At 39.0% G+C, this 20,352-nt stretch overlaps 1 protein-coding gene across 1 annotated transcript in view; it reads left to right on the forward strand.

Moving 5' to 3' along the window:
- Positions 1-20,352, forward strand: part of LOC114646555 (unconventional myosin-VIIa) — a 145,872-nt gene that overhangs the window by 78,202 nt on the left and 47,318 nt on the right. The window contains 4 exon segments of the mRNA XM_051923586.1: positions 1,374-1,601; positions 10,089-10,256; positions 12,414-12,531; positions 19,625-19,751. Of these exon segments, the coding sequence (XP_051779546.1) occupies positions 1,374-1,601; positions 10,089-10,256; positions 12,414-12,531; positions 19,625-19,751 (641 nt within the window).

Raw genomic sequence — 20,352 nt, forward strand, 5'->3', positions numbered from 1 at the left:
TGTTTATCAATGTTGTGTCACCCCAGTTTTAAATTACTTTGGGGAAACAAATGGTTGTTTAAAGGAATATTTCATCCAATTTTCATAATTTCTCAATAATTGTCTGTAAAAGTAGCTTATTTTTTCAGTTTGGCTTAAACTGATTAGCACTGTACAATAGATTAACAGAACTTTCATTAGGATAACTGTACTATACCACAGTTCAATCAGAATGCTAAAATCTCTACAAAGCACCTTGAAGATCAAGTTGTTCACTAACAAGTATTCATATTTTGAAATAAAAGTAAAGTAAAAAAAATGTATTTGTGTTTTAAAGATTATTGCTTTTTTCTTACACGATACTGTGGCCCTCTTTGAATGAGGTAGAAGATATACTGCAGCTTACTCTGCTTGAAGTGTCAGTCAGCAACAACTCTTTACCTTAGTTCATACTTATTCACTTTGGGTTGAAGACAGACTCTTCACAGAGGATAATGTCCGTCAAACAGTAACATCTGTAGCATTAAAGTGTCCCTGGCTTTAACTGGAACGTTTATTAATCTCACTTCTAAAACTTTGAACAATATAATGAAAGTAATTCCACAACTTTTTCAAAGTGAGCCTGCAAATTTTTTAAAGGGCTTGCTTGACATTGTTTAACAAGTTAACTTTAAAGGTATTAAATTGTGAATCTGTATTGAAGTAGCACAGAATGGCCAATGGGATGCACAGGCCTGAGGTAAGTAGGACAAACAAGGGCCTGCTCAGAAAGTAGTAACTAGCAAGAAGAAGGGCATAGAGATACTGTGTTTGCTTACAGTTTTTGATGTTGAAGGCAGGCCACCTGATCACAAATAAAAAAGGTGTGAGCTGCAGACGTTTTTGTTCAAGTATTGTAACAATTTACTTTAGAAACTGCATCTGTTTTTGCATCTGTTACTCTTACGTAACAAGACCTTAACAAAGGCTTATTTTAGTCTTCATGACACTTACAAAACATCCACAGATAGGTTGTTTCTGTGGCATACTGACATGATGATAAAATTACTTGTTAATATGAAGGATTCACAGGTCTTGTACTAAATATGTAATATCAACAGAAATGTGTCTCAGTTAAGCCACCATAGACCACCACAAAGTGAAATTTTGTTAGTAGATCTCACAGCAGAGATGAAAAACTCTTTACAGATGCTTTGTAAATGTTATGAAGACCCAAAGAAGTGTTTGTTAAGGTCTTGTTACATAATAGTAAATGAGTAATAGAGGCATTTTTTCAGTACCTACACTAAAGTGTTACCAGAAGTAGTTTTGTTTTTGCTGAGATATTTGTTCCACCTCTGCAAAAAAGTACTTTTTACCAAGAACAATAATTAAAATCAGTATGTTTTTAACAGGTGTGGTCACTAGGTGGAGGAAAGGAACACTTGCTAGACTCCATTTCCCAGTGTGAGCAAGTAGTGAAAGGGCAAGGTGGAAAAGAGCAGCATGCTCCATGGCGATTATATTTCCGAAAAGAAGTCTTCTCTCCATGGCACAACTGTAGTGAAGACCCCATCAGCACTGACCTCATCTATAAGCAGATCATTCGAGGCCTGAAGTTTGGAGAGTATTACTGTGACAAGGTAGGATGTAAACTGACCTGTAGGTCAGATGGACATGAGGGATCAATACCATCTTATATTATGGGACCTTAGCTTGTGGTTTTAATGAAGTATTTACAAAAACAGGCCTTATGTGTCACATTTTTATTGTTTTAATTGACTTCCCACAATGGAATATCATAATATGTTACACACTAGGGGGCTCCGCCCCCTGCTCGCTTCGCTCGCCAACCCCTGGTGTTGGGAATGACAAAGAGCGTGATGTATGAATGAGATATAGAATAGTGTGAAGGTGTAGATGATGCAAATAGAAAGCAAACAATAAAGTGTGTGGCACAGTGTAAAGGTTTATTGGAAAATTTCTTTGTACACGCCGTTTAAGTGTAAAAGGTAATTCCAGCTCAGAACTTGTAAGGTCAATGAAGATGGTTATTGTTGTGATCAGAGTCAAGTTTGTCAGAGCTTAGAAAGAGTTGTGTCTCTCCAGGAAGTAATGGAATGACTTGGGTATTTATGTTTTCCACATTAATATTTTTTGGACATAATATAGTGCGTTGTGTTAAAAGGGGCATTTGGTCTAATGAGATTGCTGTTCCAAATCTCTCTGTAACTAAGTCGTCGCAGATAAAGGCTTGAGGAATTGTAATAATATGTGGGTGAAGTCCATCTGTATTGGTGAGTGTACCATCTCTCAGTTGTAATAAGCAATTGTTATGATCTGGTTCTGGACATCGTATCTTTTTTACTAACTGTATTTTTTGAAAGCAATGGCAATTGTCTGCGTATTTTAAGGTGCACTGAACAATAGCTGAGTGCATGGCATCTGGAAGAATAGCTAATCACTGTCTAAAATCTCCTCCTCATAAAAGTACCTTTCCTCCAAATCGAATATTATTATTCATAAACGTTTGTAGAAGTTTATGAATGGTGTTGAGTAAGTGACTTCATGCCATTGTACATTCATCAATAAACAACATTTTTTGAAGACGGATGTCACGTGCAGTGCCACCGTTAATGTTCATAGTGGATACCGATTTGTAGGATCTAAGGCAGTTGATAAAGATTTCACTTTCAGGTACATCGTCAGTTAGAAGCTTCTGTAGAAATTCAGGATATGAATGTAAAGGAGGCAGTCTAATTTGACCCTTTTGACAACAACGTGTAAATGTATTACTTGTATTGCCAGTTGTTTCTTCAGGGAACTGAACTGAATGACAATGATTGCAAATGACATTCATTAATCCGAATGAATTTTCCTGGTGTATGTTTTGCTTGTGCCGTTTGAGAGGCGCGTTGTTGCATGTGTAGTATTTGGGACGTGTTGTTTTGGAGCTGTAATCGATTTGCCTGTGCTGTGTGAGAAGCCCGTTGTAGCCTTCGCTGCCGTTAACATGTTTTGCTTGTGGTGTTTGAGTGCCGCGTTGTTGCATGTCCATTTTTTGTGACGCGCTATTTTTGATTTTTAATTGATTCGCCTCCGCTTTGCGCAAAGTCCGTTTCACTCTATGTCGTGCATTGTTTGTATCGTGCCTTGTCCGTTTTTGTATGTCGGTCAGTTGAGCTTTCTGCTTTTGGAGTCTTGCTTGCTTGTTTTCTGGCCGGTCATATGCGCGTTGCTTTGCTCCCTTTTTTGTATGTCTGAGACGCAAGCTCTTTCTTTTGAAATCGTGCTTGTTTCGATGCAGCACTTTGAGACGCGCGCTGTATGCATCTACGTTCAATGTGTCTGTTCATTTGGGCACGTCTCTGTAACGGGGTTACTTGAGCTTTGCGTCTTTTGATCCGAGACATTTTTTCTCACGTATTTTCCGAAGCGCGTTGTATGCGCCGCCGTGTATTCTTTTTGTTTCATTCGTGTTCGTGTGTTTGGTCCCGTTATCCGATCCGAATCGTTTTGTACCCGTGACCGTGTATGCATGACTTGTTTGTTCCTCAGCGTGCGAAATATGTATAAGTATTAAGGAGGATCGCACTCACTGTTAATATGGAGCCTTTTCTCCAGTTGAACGGTTAATAGTGCTTTATTTTAATGAGATCCACCTATGCTGCCTAGTGTGAAGGTTTTGAGATGACGTATGTTTAATATGGACGTTTCCTTTAAATATGTGGCTTTGGGTGTCACTTCTTATTGATTTGGGGGGGGGGTTGTTGTTGCGCGAGCGTCTTCTTTCTTTTTGTGTTCCTGTGTCTTGTTTGAATCCCCCTCTTTGTGTGTGTCCCGTCCCTTGCTTGTAGGGTCTGTGGGACGGTTTTGTGTTCTTTTTTTTTGTCTTCCATGGGCTTGTTGAATCCCCCTCTTGGTGTGTGTCCCGTCCCGTGCCTGTAGGGTGTGGGGGGGTGTGGTCGTGCCTTGCTGTTGTGCGCTCGTCTGTTCTTTTTTTTTGGTGTGTTTAGTTTCGTGTGCAATGTGTTTCGTGCTTTGCCCGCGTTTGACTACTTTTTTATGTGCCTTTTCCTTTTTTCGGTGCTTGTTGCGACTCATTTCTGTGACTCCTTTTTGTATGTGCTCACTCCTTTTTTCTGTGGTCTTGTCCGCCTCTCGCGGCCCCTCATCCGCCTTTGTCGCCCTCTTTTGTCCGCCTTTCTCCGACTCTCGCGGACTGTTTTTGCGCCTGCGCCTCTCGCGGACCCTCATCCGCCTGTCTCGCCCTCTTTTGTCCGCCTTTCTCCTCATCCGCCTCTCTCGCCCTCTTTTGTCCGCCTTTCTCGGCTCCTCAGCCGACTCTCGCAGACTCTTTTTGCGCCTGCACAGTATGTCTTTTTGCAGCTACGGCCCATTGCCGGATGTGCCTGCGTCCATTATCCGGTTTAGCATTCTCGGTTAGTAATATGGATATTTCATTTGTATGTGGTGTTGTAGCACAGTAGTTATTGATAATAATCCACATTACACTTTTTATGTTACTCGTGGAGAATAAACACTGCATGCGCAAAATTATTGCCATCTACAAATGCATAAGAAGCACATGCCTACATTGCCAATGTAACAGTGTCACATATACAAAACTGATTTTTTTTTCTGTTTGCTGATCTTGTTCCAAAATGGCCCCAGTAAATAACTTTTCTGCCTCAGAGTTCCAGGTGACTAGGTTTAAATTAGTCTTGTTAGTCTTGTTTATCTCGGTGTGAAGTCCCTGGAGTTGTATAGCACTGTTGTAAGTCGCTCTGGATAAGAGCGTCTGCTAAATGTTGTAAATGTAAATGTAAATGTTGTATAGGGTAAATAATATATCGTTATTTGGAATACATACATTTCTTGTGTATTCAGTGTGTACAACGATCTATGTAAATGTAGGATGAAATGCGAGGCAGGAATTGTTGAACACGTAACAAAAAAAGAAACATTTTTCATATTTTAGTTTTTTAGTAATTGACAAAATGTAGACATAAAGTGTATAATGCGTGAAGACTGAAGTTCAAATTTCAAATAAACACTTTCACAAAAAGTACAAATACAGTAATCCCTCCTCCATCGCGGGGGTTGCGTTCCAGAGCCACCCGCGAAATAAGAAAATCCGCGAAGTAGAAACCATATGTTTATATGGTTATTTTTATATTGTCATGCTTGGGTCACAGATTTGCGCAGAAACACAGGAGGTTGTAGAGAGACAGGAACGTTATTCAAACACTGCAAACAAACATTTGTCTCTTTTTCAAAAGTTTAAACTGTGCTCCATGACAAGACAGAGATGACAGTTCTGTCTCACAATTAAAAGAATGCAAACATATCTTCCTTTTCAAAGGAGTGCGTGTCAGGAGCACAGAATGTCACATAGATAGAGAAAACAATCTCTGGCAAACAAATCAATAGGGCTGTTTGGCTTAAGTATGCGAAGCACCGCGGCACAAAGCTGTTGAAGGCGGCAGCTCACACCCCCTCCGTCAGGAGCAGACAAAGAGAGAGAGAGAGACAGAGTTTGTTTTTCAAGCAAAAATCAATACGTGCCCTTCGAGCTTTTAAGTATGCGAAGCACCGTGCAGCTGCACAAAAGATAGCAAAGTGAAGATAATCTTTCAGCATTTTTAGACGAGCGTCCGTATCGTCTAGGTGTGCGAACAGCCCCCCTGCTCAATCCCACTACGTCAGGATCACAGAAAGTCAGCGCAAGAGAAAGAGAAAAGTAAGCTGGATAGCTTCTCAGCCATCTGCCAATAGCGTCCCTTGTATGAAATCAACTGGGCAAACCAACTGAGGAAGCATGTACCAGAAATTAAAAGACCCATTGTCCGCAGAAACCCGCGAAGCAGCAAAAAATCCGCGATATATATTTAAATATGCTTACATATAAAATCCGCGATGGAGTGAAACCGCGAAAGGCGAAGCGCGATATAGCGAGGGATTACTGTATAACAAAACAAGTGCGCTTTTATTCAAGAATATAACCGTAGAAAAAGAAATCTGGTTAGGGTACAGCACTGACACAACTGCTTGGGTGGTGCAGCGGTAAGAACTACTGACTCGTAATCAAGTGGTTGCAGGTTCGATTCCGAAGGCGTCCATTTTGAACAGTGAGCTGCTCTTATTGTTCTGCTACAGAAGAAAAACATACATTTGATTTGAGTCTGTAATTGCTGGTGTAAATTTATGGTACTTTTAAAAGTTAGCTTTTTTTATTCAGTTTTATTCTCTCAGTCATGTTCACACTCCCCCAGATCTGACACTGCTAGTTTTCAAATAAACACAACAGAGTTAGCTATAACAGAGGTGAACTAAGATGAGGATGAGGCTTGTACATCGGATAAAGAGAACAGAAGCCCTCCCGCAAGAAACATCCACTCACACATAAGAACAACGCAGCTGCACCAGATGTAAAGGCGAAATATGGCACCATTTGGATGTAGCAAGAGGTCGGGCATCATCCTGCCAGTCAATCTACCACACGCATGTTCTTCAAAGAAAAAGCACTAGTAAACTCGTAAATCCGGCCCACCTTAAATCCGCTCGCACCTCTCCATTCAGCAAGCAGCCTGCTATCCCATCCTCCCACCACCCTGAAACAGCAAAAACCTCTCCTAACTCAAGCCTTGTTTATCAGGGAGTGAGGTAGTACCTAGAGCTGTATAAGCTACAAAATATATTGTTATTTGGAACACATGCATTTCATGTGTGTTCCATGTCTACAAAGATCTGTGTAAGTGTAGGATGACAGAAATGTTGAACACATACCTATAAGGCAAACTTTTTTCATGTTTTAGTACTAATGACAAAATTTTGACATGAAGTAAGCGTATAATATGTGAAGACTGAAGTCCAAATATCAAATAAGTCAGTCAGTCATTATCCAACCCGCTACATCCTAACACAGTCACAGGGGTCTGCTGGAGCCAATCCCAGCCAACACAGGGCGCAAGGCAGGAACAAATCCCGGGCAGGGCGCCAGCCCACCGCAGATATCAAATAAGCACTTTCACAAAAGGTACAAGTATAACAAAACAAATGCGCTTTTTATTCAAGACTATAACTGAAAAAAAAGAAATCGGGTTAGTGTGGCTTGTTGTCGTGACTTCTTTGGTAGTACAGCAGTAAGAGCTGCTGACTCCTATTTAAAAGGTCACCAGTTCGAGTCCTCCCATGTCCCAAAATAAATGTTTTGAGTAGTGAGCTGCTCTTATTGTTACTATCATACAATAAAAACATACACTTGATTTGAGTCTGTAACAGCCGGTGTAAATGTATGGTACTTGTAAATGCTAGCATTTTATTTTTTATTCAGTTTTATTCTCTCAGCCGCAGTCACGCTCGCCCCAATCTGACACTGCTGTTTTCAAATAAAGACACGCTATAACAGAGGTGAACTTCAGATGAGGATGAGGGTTCTACACCAGAGAAAGAGAACAGAAGCCCTCCCCACAAGAAATGTCCACTCACATATAAGAACGCAGCTGCGCCGGGTGTAAAGGTGAAAGATGGCACCATTTCGATGCAGGACGAGGTCTGGCGTCATCCTGCCAGTCAGTCTATTTCCACACCTGTCCCACAACGAAGCAGCATGGCTTACAGAGCTTGCCAATGTATCATGCAAAGTCCTGTTTGTGATTATGTTTTGTGATGGTCTTTACATAAGAAACATTTATATGTTACTTACTGTATATAAAAACCAGATTGAATGTTATTTACCTTCATTTATTTACTTATCTTCCTACAGCGTAACGTCACAAGTAGACTGCAGAGCTTCCTCTGTTTGATAGACAAGGGCATGCTCACAAATTACATGTGTAATGCCATGAAAAATGCCTGTGGACATTTCAGTACGCGATCAATGATATGAGAATGCAGTCAGACTTCTTTTTTGGGCACATACACCGTCCACATCTAAACACTAGTGTGCAGAGTCGCTCGCGTACTAAAGAGCTTCTGTTCTCTTTCTCCGATGTAGAACCCTCATCCTCATCTGAGTTCACCTCTGTTATAGCTCGTCACTATTTGAAAACAGCAGTGTCAGATCGGGGCAAGCGTGAACGCGACTGAGAGAATAAAACTGAATAAAAAAAAAATGCTAACCTTTACAAGTACCATACATTTACACCATCTGTTACAGACTCAAATCAAGTGTATGTTTGTATTGTATGATAGTAACAATAAGAGCAGCTCACTACTCAAAACGTTTATTTTGGGACACAGGAAGACTCAATGCGGCGACCTTTTGAATAGGAGTCAGCAGCTCTTACCGCTGTACTACCAAAGAAGTCACAACAACAAACCACACTAACCCAATTTCTTTTTCTTCGGTTATAGTCCTGAATACAAGCACACTTTTTTTGTTATTCTTGTACCTTTTGTGAAAGTGCTTATTTGATATTTGGACTTCAGTCTTCACGCATTATACACTTCATGTCAAAATTTTGTCATTAGTACTAAAACATGAAAAAAGTTTGTCTTTTAGGTATGTGTTCAACATTTCTATCATCCTACACTTAGACACGGAACACACATGAAATGCATGTGTTCCAAATAACGATATATTTTTTAGCCTTTACAGCCCTAGGTACTACCTCACTCCCTGATAAACAAGGCTTGAGCTGGAAGAGGGTTTTGCTGTTTCTGCAGCGGTGGGAGGATGGGGTAGCAGGCTGCTTGCTGCTTGGGCTTATTGACACATTTACAAGACAAAAGATGCTGAATGGAGAGGTGCAAGCGGATATAAGGTGGGACGGATTTACGAGTTTTTTTCATAAGCTTTGGTAATTCTAGTGTTAAATTACAAAGACTTGGGTAAGGATTCCTGAGAATTGGCTAGGTCATATTAACTCTGAATATGTTGTAAGAGAAAGACAAGTCCTCTATGAAGATTTGGGGTACCATCCTGGTAACCCCAGATAAGTGATTGGAAAAAAAAAAAAGCAAACACAAAACAACTGCAGAGATGTCTTCAAAGACATGAGTTCATGACAGAATTGATTCAATATGGCTGATCACCCGGTTTTAAGTTCTTCCGATAGGAAGAGGTGGGTCCAGGTGGTCAGACACTGGAAGTGATCTCAGTCGGGTTCCAGCCATCAATTTTCCAGTCAGCAGCAGAGGAAGAGGAGAAAAGGCATTAGGGCATAGCACCAACCACTGGATAGACGGGGAATTAAATACAATCACTAAAGCCCTTAAGCTGTCCCTTATGCACCCACGCCTGACAATGTGCAAAAGCAGAAAGGCACTACAATGAATTGGCATGCCATCCAGGCTTTATTCCTGACTTGCATCCAGGTAATGGCTAGTCATGCTTCACCTCTCTGAAACTGTGATACTGGATTAGATGGATGAATGGGTGCCATATTCATGGAATGTGTTTCATATTTGCAAAATTAGTTGTACATGTATGTGTATCCTGTTATGTAGTTTTGGAATTTTGCCAGTTATTAAAATTTCTATTGGCCTTGAATGTTAAAACTGTGGTAGAGCATTTATTTTGTGGAGGTTACTTTATGTATGTCCATAAAAGAAATCTAAAATACAGTATATGTTTTTACATATACAGGATGCAGATACTCATCATTTTTATGAAAAATGTTCTTCTCAAACTGATGTTTGCATTGATGTGGTGTTTTTTAATGTGTACAATAAGTCAAAAACTAAAATGTTATCTATGCATTGGTCCTAATCTTATTTTTACCAACATATTTCTAACCAAGGCAAAATCAAACAAGACTCTATGGTTCTTCAAATTTTAGCCTCACTGGTATCCATAATGGTTTTAGATGAAGCACATACTATAAACTTCATATTTCTTATGGAAATGAGCTTCTTTTCACAGTACCCTTAGATAAAATCCTGCTAGGTGTATGGATTCCATTGTTGTTAGATTCTGCTCATCACTTTACTGCACTGTAATATAATTATCTCCACGGGGCAATATTCATTTCAAATGTGTAAATTTGACATATTTTTGGCTTCATTTTCTCTTCGGCGTGATTGCTTTCTCCCCAGGAGACATTTAATAGAGTCTGACATGGCAACTGATGAATTTGCATCCCAAAGCTCACAGACAATTCCTTCTCTGTCTGTTGTCTTTTTAGGAACATGATCTTATCCAGCTCACCATGCAGCACTATTACATTCAATTCAACTTACAGCTTAGTGGAGAGAACTCAAGAAAAGTGGTCCAAGACTGCATTACCTACTCGCTGCTTGAAGAGAAGTCTGAATCCAAATGGGTACAGCTCATCAATGGTGCCTGTGCCACAGTAAGAAGGAGCCATAAATGATTGGCCTTTTTTTTTTTTTTTTTTCTGTACCAACCTACCAGTCTGATGGTAGACCTTTTGTTTTTATCATTAATTTAAATAAACAGTAGAGATATTTTACTTTATCATTATAAATATATTCATATTTTTAACTACTTTCTGAAGTGATACGATTCCAATACATTTTCAGACTTTATTAAATAGACAGATAAGGGTGGGTTCAGAGTTTTGAGGTAAATTCTATGACAAAAGGCCTGCTGCAAGACATCCCCATTTCCTTGTAAAGAAATGCCAGTTAAGTAAAATAATGATGCAGGCTGTCACCATTTTCAAATCAAACTTAAAGTAATAGAGAATACAAGAGCAGAAGACATTTCCTTATTTACCATTGATGATGATGGAAAGTCTGGAAGACTGTGTGATTCTCAGACTAGAACATATATCTTCCATTCCATCCATCATTTCTTTCTTTGTAGTTGCTTACTTGTTCCCTTTCAGTCTATATTAAATTGGGGTCCCCTGGGTCTTTCAAAATTAACTTTAGGGAAAGTTGCTTTTAAGAAGGCTGATGAAAAATTCTTTACCTGAAGCACTCTAGTAGATTTTGTAAAGACAACCGTAATTTCTTAATTTCTGAATCAATCTTATGACTTTGGGCCAATTGCTTGTTAGCTGTCCGTCACTTGTCTCAAAAATATATGGTCCTAAAGCTGATGACATCACCCTCTAGCCAAATGGGAATTGTTAAAATTCCTACAGAATGTGTCCCCCTGCAAATTATTTTGGTCAAAGGTTGAGGTGTGCAGAATTCTAGTGAGTAATGACAGATCCTCACATAACATTCTTCAAGCATCTTAATCCTTACATCCAAATACTGATTTTCTCCAATAAAATTATTGAGTCTGTTTGTAGTCTCCCAATTGCACTGAGGAAACCCTCTCTGAGTAAAGATCCATGTTCAATATATCTAAATATACTTCAAATCTCTAGTGACTTTGGAGAAATTCTAGAGTAGGACAGAGGCCACTAAAACTGGCCATATCCATCTTCTGTACCAGTTCAAGTTATTTCTTACCTGCATCCTTTCTTCATCGGAAAGATAGGTCAGTCTTATTTACCTTTTTCATTATTGAAATACACTGGATCTTTACCCTTCAGCATCCATTGCTCAGTGTTACAATAACAAAATATCTTTAAAATAGGTAAACCATGTATGTTTGTAAATACTTCCATAAACCCACCCATTTTTGAAAGCACTTTTTCTTTTCCAGGGTTGCTAGGAGCCAAAGTCTTTCTCGAGGAAAATTAAGTGCAAGGCAAAACTTAAACCTTGATGGTTACAGCAGTCCATCTTAGATCACACTAATACACATACCCACTCTTAGGCAGGTATTGAGACAAAACATGTCTTTAAAAATCAGAATTGGACTAAGATGGAATATTATTTTTCAAAAGTCTTCAAGTTGTGCTTGATTCACAAATTAATAATGTTCTGATATAGACCTCTGCCTCTTTCCTTCTGGTGCATTACATGTAGTTACAGCTTAGTCATTTCTTGGAAAATGCTATTTCTATCTAGCCATCCATCAATTTATTTTCTTACCCAGGTTTTGAGCTCTGCCTTTATTCTTTCTCTTTTTCTAACTTTTGCAGTTATGGCAGGTCAACTGTCTGTATCTACCAGATAGGTCACATACATGGATACTATACTTTGTTTTCATTTTTAATACTGTCTCATCATTTTTCTTTGATCTAATGATGCTGCTTCGGTCACATAAAAAATAAACTAGTCAATTTGTTACTAATGACATAAACAAGAACATATAAGAGGAATGAAGCCAAATAGCAAAGGCAATCTTAAGCAATTAAACCACCTATGTTCCAGCGCTACTGACATATATCTGTGCAAATTTAGCTTTAAGATTAATGCAAAAGGTGCTCACAGTAAAAAAGGTGTAGTATACAAAGCCAGAATTGATTGATTCTCCAGCTATTTATTTTCTATATTCATTTTGTTTGTGGTCAGAAAAATTGGGTGTATTGATTTATTTTGTTTTCCCAATGAAGTTGTGTGTGTGTGTGTGTGCTTCTGTTCACCTGCTGTTTCCTCCTACGTGAGGCCAGATGTTCATGCACAGCTGTTGTTTTCTTTCCAAGACCTCCTATTTGCAAAGAAGGCCTAATCAAAATATTGTTAAAGGGGAAGTGGTGGACTTTGCTCGATTCAAGTGGCCCCTGCTTTTCTCCAGGTTCTTTGAAGTCACTAAATTTTCAGGTGAGTCTGACAAGAAGTACATAAGACCAAGATACATACATGCCAGTTTTGTTTTTTGAATATGACTCTAGTTATGTTTTCAGGGAGAATCAGGTCTTTTAATCTGTCATAGTCAATGCCTTTACAAAGTGTTTAAAATTGAGTGATGAACATTTTAAGACTTAAGTATAACTGAATTCATATTAACACCAGCACAAAGGTTAGCAATACAGCCTTGCACTGGTTATGTTCCAGAATTGAGTCAGAGCTGGAATGCTTTCTATGCTTTTATCATGACTTGGAGCTTCTCCCAGAGTCACAAGATATGGTGTAATGTTATTTGTCCCTCAGTGTATGACCTGTCATAGAGTGGTGCTCACTTCCATAATAAGGTCCTGCTATAGCCTAATTTGTGATAGAAATAATTGAAAAAAATGTAATTAAATGTATACTACAATAAATGTGAGTAAAAAAGATATTGCATTTGAGGGACAGATTAATTAATTATAAAGGGTACTACAAAATGAATTATTTTGATAAGCAGCCTTGGAACATATTCACTGTCTGTTAGGGCAAGAGAAGGGCTTAATTTGTTCTGGTGACTTCAGCTCCTGTACCTCTGATTTTGAGTTGTCATCACTAAAGGACCTCCAAATGTGCTGTTGGATCCCCAAACTCTACAAAAAGTATCTCTTTTTAATTTTTTATAATGTTTAAATACAGAAAGTTTATTACATATAACTTTATTTAAACTTTATAAAAGTAGTTAACATAATACTTATTTGTTTTTTGATTTGCTGATGTAAAAAAGAAAAAAGTGCAACAAAAACACTGGATGCTACAAACATCAAAATAAACTGTCAGGTTGGTGTATTAAAAGAACAAAGTATGGACAGTGGAACTATTTAAGATTGTAAGTGAAATACTAATTGATTCGTGCAAGTATATGTATAAACAGTACTGGTTTAATGATTTGGGGGCCTAAGGCAAAAATAGGAATGGGGCCCACATAAGTTCCATTGATCACACTTTTCCATACTTAAAGCAGGGGTGGACAAACTTTTTTGGAAGTAGGACAAATTCTTAATAATGATTCATGCAGAAGGACGTATAAAATCTAGGTGTGTCTACTGTATGAACCCAGGCAAACTACCATATGCGTTAATCTCAAACATTAACATTTAAAATAGTCGTTCTAAAAAAAGGTTTTAATTATAAATCTTTTAATTAAAAGCTAATAAGGAAAAGCTCAAACACTGATAATTAACAGTAATTTTATGCCATTGTTCTGGTCATGAATGTGAAGCTTCTTGCTTCTGTGCAAATGGTTGCTAGCAAATTAAATGCTGGATGTTGTAACACTTTTTTGCAAAGATTGGAATCTGTTAGTCACTTCTGTACATGCTTTTTGTAATTTCATTTGTTATAATACCTGCACACAACTGAAACTGATGCCTCATAATTATACCATACCAGTATGTCTGCAAAGCCTTGAAGAAAAAAAATCATAAGCTATGTTCAGTCTGTAGAAATCAAGAAAAGATACTTTAGTAAGCTTATTTTGAATTTATCCTGCTGCCCAGGAGTTCAGTTTCTCACAGCTGAAAAATGTTTGGCCTGTTGTCCACATTAACCGCAAAAGGAGCTCGAAAAAATTGAAAAATCTGTCACATAGCCCTCAAAGTTCTGAAATCAAAATTCAAATTCATGACAAAGGTTGGTAATCTGAACTGCATGTCCGACAAATATGGGAATAATCCATTTCTATAGATCTGCTTTTAACTTGCTTCTTTCAAGTTTGGAAACGGTGCTCTTTGTGCTGCAGTGACACCTGATGTTCCACTTTCAGGGAACTGCTACCAACAAAATCCATTGTTGATAAAATCACTCTGCACAAACTCATATTTTATAAAAACCAGCATGCAAGACAACGGCAAGCAATTAACTAAAAAACATCGACATTTATTCCACTGTAGACTATCCCTGTTCCTATGGTAAAAGCTTGGTTTCTTTGGATGACACTGCTTGACAACTTACTATGCTTACACCAGCAAACTGCAGCAACATTTTATTAAAAGCACCTCATTAAGTATGAAACATTAACATACGCAGGTTGTTTGCACCTACGCCACAGGTCATCCTTTGCCAATCCCCGATTTTAAGAGGTGGTACTTTCATTATTACCATCAGAAGCGGTATAATGTGGCGGTGCTGGGTGTTTGATACTCTCACATTGGCAGCACATTAATCCAATTGATTTCTTTTCTCTTTCGCTATTGCATTTGTTGCAACATTTTAAAAAGGCCCTCTATATATATATATATATATAATATATATATATTATATAATATAATATAATATAATAGATAGATAGTATAAAGTTGTCGGTTATTTCAAGAAAAAAAGAAATTACCTTTGGGAGCTTTGCAGCATTTTTTTGTTTTGCTAACTTTCATTTTTTTAGTCATTAACTTGTTTTCTGTAGAACATACTGGTACATGATTGACCATGCTACACTACAAGATCCTTAGCCATGTTGTAAGTTTAGTCTTTTAGGCTACTGTATAGTAGTGTGTCAGTAACATGGAATAGTCCATTGTAGTCTGGACTAAATGGGGCTCTGAGTGACTTTGGGGCCCTAGGCACTTGCCAACACTTGCCTAATGGTTAAGTCCACCCCTGGATTTCATTTATTTTTTATTAGGCCGATGATGTAATTCAACATTAACAGTGCAAATTGCCATTGTCGCTGCACCCCCTTTGCTCCCCTGTGTTGTCACCATGAGCTCTGCCACCTCATGATTTACAAATTAAGCACGGTATAACAAAATTGAATTCCTTATTCACACTGATAATACGTTTGCCACAAAAGCAAACTTTTTTTGAGTGAAATATAAAATTATCAAATAATTTTCAAGATAGTTGCTGCCAAACCAGCTACCTGATACACTCACCCTACAAAACTATTTTAGTATATCTCCTTCTTCTTTCGGCTGCTCCTGTTAGGGGTTGCCACTGCGGATCATCTTGTCCGCATATTGATTTGGCAAAATTTTACATCGGATGCCCTTCCTGACGTAACCCTCCCCATTTTCCGGGCTTGGGAACGGCACGAAGAAACACACTGGTTTCTGCATCCCCTGTGGCTGGGTTTGTAGGTGAGAGTATACATAATATAAATTTAATATATGGATCCTGAGGAACCCATTTTACTTCAATGCTCACTTCAGTTTTGTGACCATTTCTTCTTGTTATTCCTGGCTATGCTCATTGCCTGTCTTACAACACAAATACAACAGGCAGTCAAGCATTTTCTCAATTCATCTACTGAGTTTATACATATAGGGCCAGTCTTAACACTCCAGTCGGTGATTATTCCCAGAAGGTTGCTACAAGAAACGTGCATCATTGGGCCCGAACCCATATCAAAAAGATGGGCACTGTTGTAACTACTATGTATTGGATCATTATGTTACTACCTATTGATGTAGATAATTAATTTTATTATGCTTATTATTCCCCCACCCATTCCTTTAGCTCCATGCCCCTATAATAACAATTTAGCCAAATATGTTATACTACCCTTCATGTCTCTCCTGCAATGGCATGACAGCACTTACATGTGTCTCCCTCCTTAAGCCCTACTGGGACCTGTCCCTGTCCTATACTCCCTTTCTGTAGCTGCACTGCCCCTTTTCACCATTCCACCCTTTACAATGCCCTGCATCAGTGTTTGATACACATCCACCATAGCTAAATGTTTCTAAACTGAGTCATACTTCTTCAGTTGTATGTTGGAATGATTTAAGAGATGTTTTGACAGGCAGCAATGGTGATTAGATATATACAGTAGTCAGGTGCAAGTCATAAACAACAAAGTTGTAAAGAATGCAAAACATTGATCCTCTGTTTTACAAAAAAGAAAGCTCTACTGAACTAGTACTTAACGACACAATTAGGCTCAAACAAGCCTCAGTCACCCTAATTGGACATCTTCGGTAGATGTTTCACACTGTGACTGAAAAAGGGCTTTGAGGATGTATAATGGCACAGGCAGCACCGTTGTACAAGAGCCCTGATCATGTGACCATTTCTTTTATGTGAGAAGGCCTGCACTGCAAGTAATTTGAATGCTTGGCAATGTGTATGGAAAAATGTGTGAATAAACATCTCACAACTGTGTTATTCCTAAGAAATGTGGAAATATTTCTAAATAACTGTCCAAAGAGAGTAGTGCCGAATTCAAATAGCAAGAATCTCTTTTTCCCAATGAATCTTCTGTAGTAATACTCGTATGGAATGTCCAGCTGTGATATCTCACTTTTTGTGCTGGATTTCAGAATCTCCTCAGGCTCATTTATTCCACTTGCATAACAAATCTGCTATGACAAACTCAGTTGTCAGTGCTGCAGTGAATTTTGGCACCATCACAACAACTATTTCAGTTTATATCAACTATTTTAATAGCTATGAAGAAGCAATGTAAATTAAGTTACACAAAAAGTAAGAAACAAATAAAAGGTATAGGCATATTACATCACATTTAGTATTATTGCCACCTGACAAGTCTACTATATTAAATTGAACACATCAAACTTTTGATCATTTTCATAAAAGTAGAGAAATTTATGGTTAGATAGATAGATAGATAGATAGATAGATAGATAGATAGATAGATAGATAGATAGATAGATAGATAGATAGATAGATAGATAGATAGATAGATAGATAGATACTTTATTAATCCCGATGGGAAATTCACATTCTTCAGCAGCAGCATACTGATACAATAAATAATATTAAATTAAAGAATGATAATAATACAGGTGAAAAAAACAGACAATAACTATGTATAATGTTAAATATTAACGTTTACCCCCCCTGGTGGAATTAAAGAGTCGCATAGTTTGGGGGAGGAACGATCTCCTCAATCTGTCTGTGGAGCAGGACAGTGACAGCAGTCTGTCGCTGAAGCTGCTCTTCTGTCTGGAGATGACATTATTTAGTGGATGCAGTGGATTCTCCATAATTGATAGGAGCCTGCTGAGCGCCCTTCGCTCTGCCACAGATGTTAAACTGTCCAGCTCCATGCCAACAATAGAGCCTGCCTTCCTCACCAGTTTGTCCAGGCGTGAGGCGTCTTTCCTCTTAATGCTGCCTCCCCAGCACACCACTGCGTAGAAGAGGGCGCTCGCCACAACTGTTTGATAGAACATCTGCAGCATCTTATTGCAGATGTTGAAGGAAGCCAGCCTTCTAAGGAAGTATAACCGGCTTTGTCCTTTCTTGCACAGCGCATCAGTATTGGCAGTCCAGTCTAATTTATCATCCATCTGCACTCCCAGATATTTATAGGTCTGCACCATCTGCACACAGTCACCTTTGATGATCACTGGGTCTATGAGGGGTCTGGGCCTCCTAAAATCCACCACCAGCTCCTTGGTTTTGCTGGTGTTCAGGTGTAGGTGGTTTGAGTCGGACCATTTAACAAAGTCATTGATTAGGTCCCTATACTCCTCCTCCAGCCCATTCCTGATACAGCCCACGATAGCAGTGTCATCAGCGAACTTTTGCACATGGCAGGACTCCGAGTTGTATTGGAAGTCCGATGTATATAGGCTGAACAGGACCGGAGAAAGTACAGTCCCTTGTGGCGCTCCTGTGTTGCTGACCACAATGTCAGACGTGCAGTTCCCAAGACGCACATACTGAGGTCTGTCTTTAAGATAGTCCACGATCCATGCCACTAGGTATGAATGTAATCCCATCTCTGTCAGCTTGTCCCTAAGGAGCAGAGGTTGGATTGTGTTGAAGGCGCTAGAGAAGTCTAGAAACATAATTCTTACAGCACCACTGCCTCTGTCCAAGTGAGAGAGGGATCGGTGTAGCATATAGATGATGGCATCTTCCGCTCCCACCTTCTCCTGATATGCAAACTGCAGAGGGTCAAGGGCGTGTTGAACCTGTGGCCTAAGGTGGTGAAGCAGCAGCCTCTCCATGGTCTTCATCACATGTGATGTCAGAGCAACAGGCCGAAAGTCATTCAGCTCACTAGGACGTGATACCTTTGGGACTGGGGTGATACAAGATGTTTTCCAAAGCCTCGGGACTCTCCCCTGTTCCAGGCTCAGGTTGAAGATGCGCTGTAGAGGACCCCCCAGCTCCGATGCACAGACCTTCAGCAGTCGTGGCGATACTCCATCTGGACCCGCTGCTTTGCTGGCACGAAGTCTCCTCAGCTCTCTGCTCACTTGCGCTGTTGTTATTATGGGTGGGGATGTTTTTCCTATGCTGGTATCAGCAGAAGGATGTGTGGAGGGTGCAGTACTCCGAGGTGAGAGTGAGAGTGGGTTAGGGTGGTCAAACCTGTTAAAAAAGTTGTTCATTTGGTTTGCTCTCTTCACGTCTCTCTCAATGGTGGTACCCCGCTTCGAGCTGCAGCCAGTGATGATCTTCATCCCATCCCACACTTCCTTCATGCTGTTATTCTGCAACTTCTGCTCCAGCTTTCTCCTGTACTGCTCCTTCGCCACCCTGAGTTGGACTCGGAGTTCCTTCTGCACGCGCTTGAGCTCATGCTGATCACCGTCTTTAAAAGCCCTTTTCTTCTGATTCAAAAGGCCCTTGATGTCACTTGTAATCCATGGCTTGTTGTTAGCATAGCAGCGTACTGTTCTTACTGGAACTACAATGTCCATACAGAAGTTGATGTAGTCAGTAGTGCAGTCAATATAATAGCACTTAATATATTTAATAACACTATAGAAGAACACCCTGCAATGGACTGGCACCCTGTCCGGGGTTTGCTCCTCCTTTGTGCTCTAGGCTAGCTGGGAAATACTTCAGCACCCCCCGCAACCCTGATCAAAACTAAGTAGATTAGAAAATGACATGGAATGGCATTCTTGCTTTGATTTTGATTTGCAATGATATCTATAGTAGAGTGTTTGCTCCTGCACTAGAAGATGTTGAATGTTGTAAACAGATGTTTGGAATTTTCCTGTAATTGTATATAGATAATTAAAAAAATAATCACCACAAAGGATGTTCTCTGTTTCTCGAACATTGTGACATCACCATTATTTAACCTGGCTTGTATTTTATTTCTGTTCAGGTCCCAGTTTAGCAAGAAACCAGTTCATTGTTGCTGTCAACTGGAGTGGAATATCTTTTCTAGATGAAAAGGAAAAAAAGCTTTTAGACTTGTCTTACCCTGAAGTTGTTGCGATCAACACCAGCAGGTACAGCATTTCATATGATGGGAGTTGTATTGAAGATATGGGAGAAGAAGGTCTGACTAGGTAGAACATGAAACACAAACTCAAAGTGTGTTCCTAAATAATGCTAAAAACCATTGACATTTTAAAATTTTATTTTAATGATTGAGAATCCACTTAAATCATTGCCTGACGTATGAATGATAGGGTAAGCCTAATGTTGTTTAAGGAATGGGATGGCAAGGCTGACAAAGAAATCCAAATTATGCAAACATTTGAAATTTTTTTTTTTTTTTTTTTTTGTATCAAATTCCATTCTTACTTTAGGTTCCTGTTTTTTTCCTTACTGATATGGAAACTTGGTGCTCCTGTATTATTCTAATACCTGGCTACCTGAACCTTAGTCAAGCCAATTGGAGCTGTTATTCTGTTTCAGATGTTTAAATCCTGGGCATTCTCTGTTTATGGAATCTTTGCTGCCTGACGCTTATTTCTCCTAAAATGAGCAGAAAAAACTTTCCTATACCATATAATTATTTGTGCAATAGCTTTTTAAAGTCTACATGGTTCTCCTGTTGCATTTTTTTTTTTTTTTTTGAATGTCACAAAATATTGTGTTCATTAT

This window comes from Erpetoichthys calabaricus, chromosome 2 (genome assembly GCF_900747795.2).
Source record: "Erpetoichthys calabaricus chromosome 2, fErpCal1.3, whole genome shotgun sequence".
In the NCBI taxonomy this organism is placed as follows: Eukaryota; Metazoa; Chordata; class Cladistia; order Polypteriformes; family Polypteridae; genus Erpetoichthys; species Erpetoichthys calabaricus.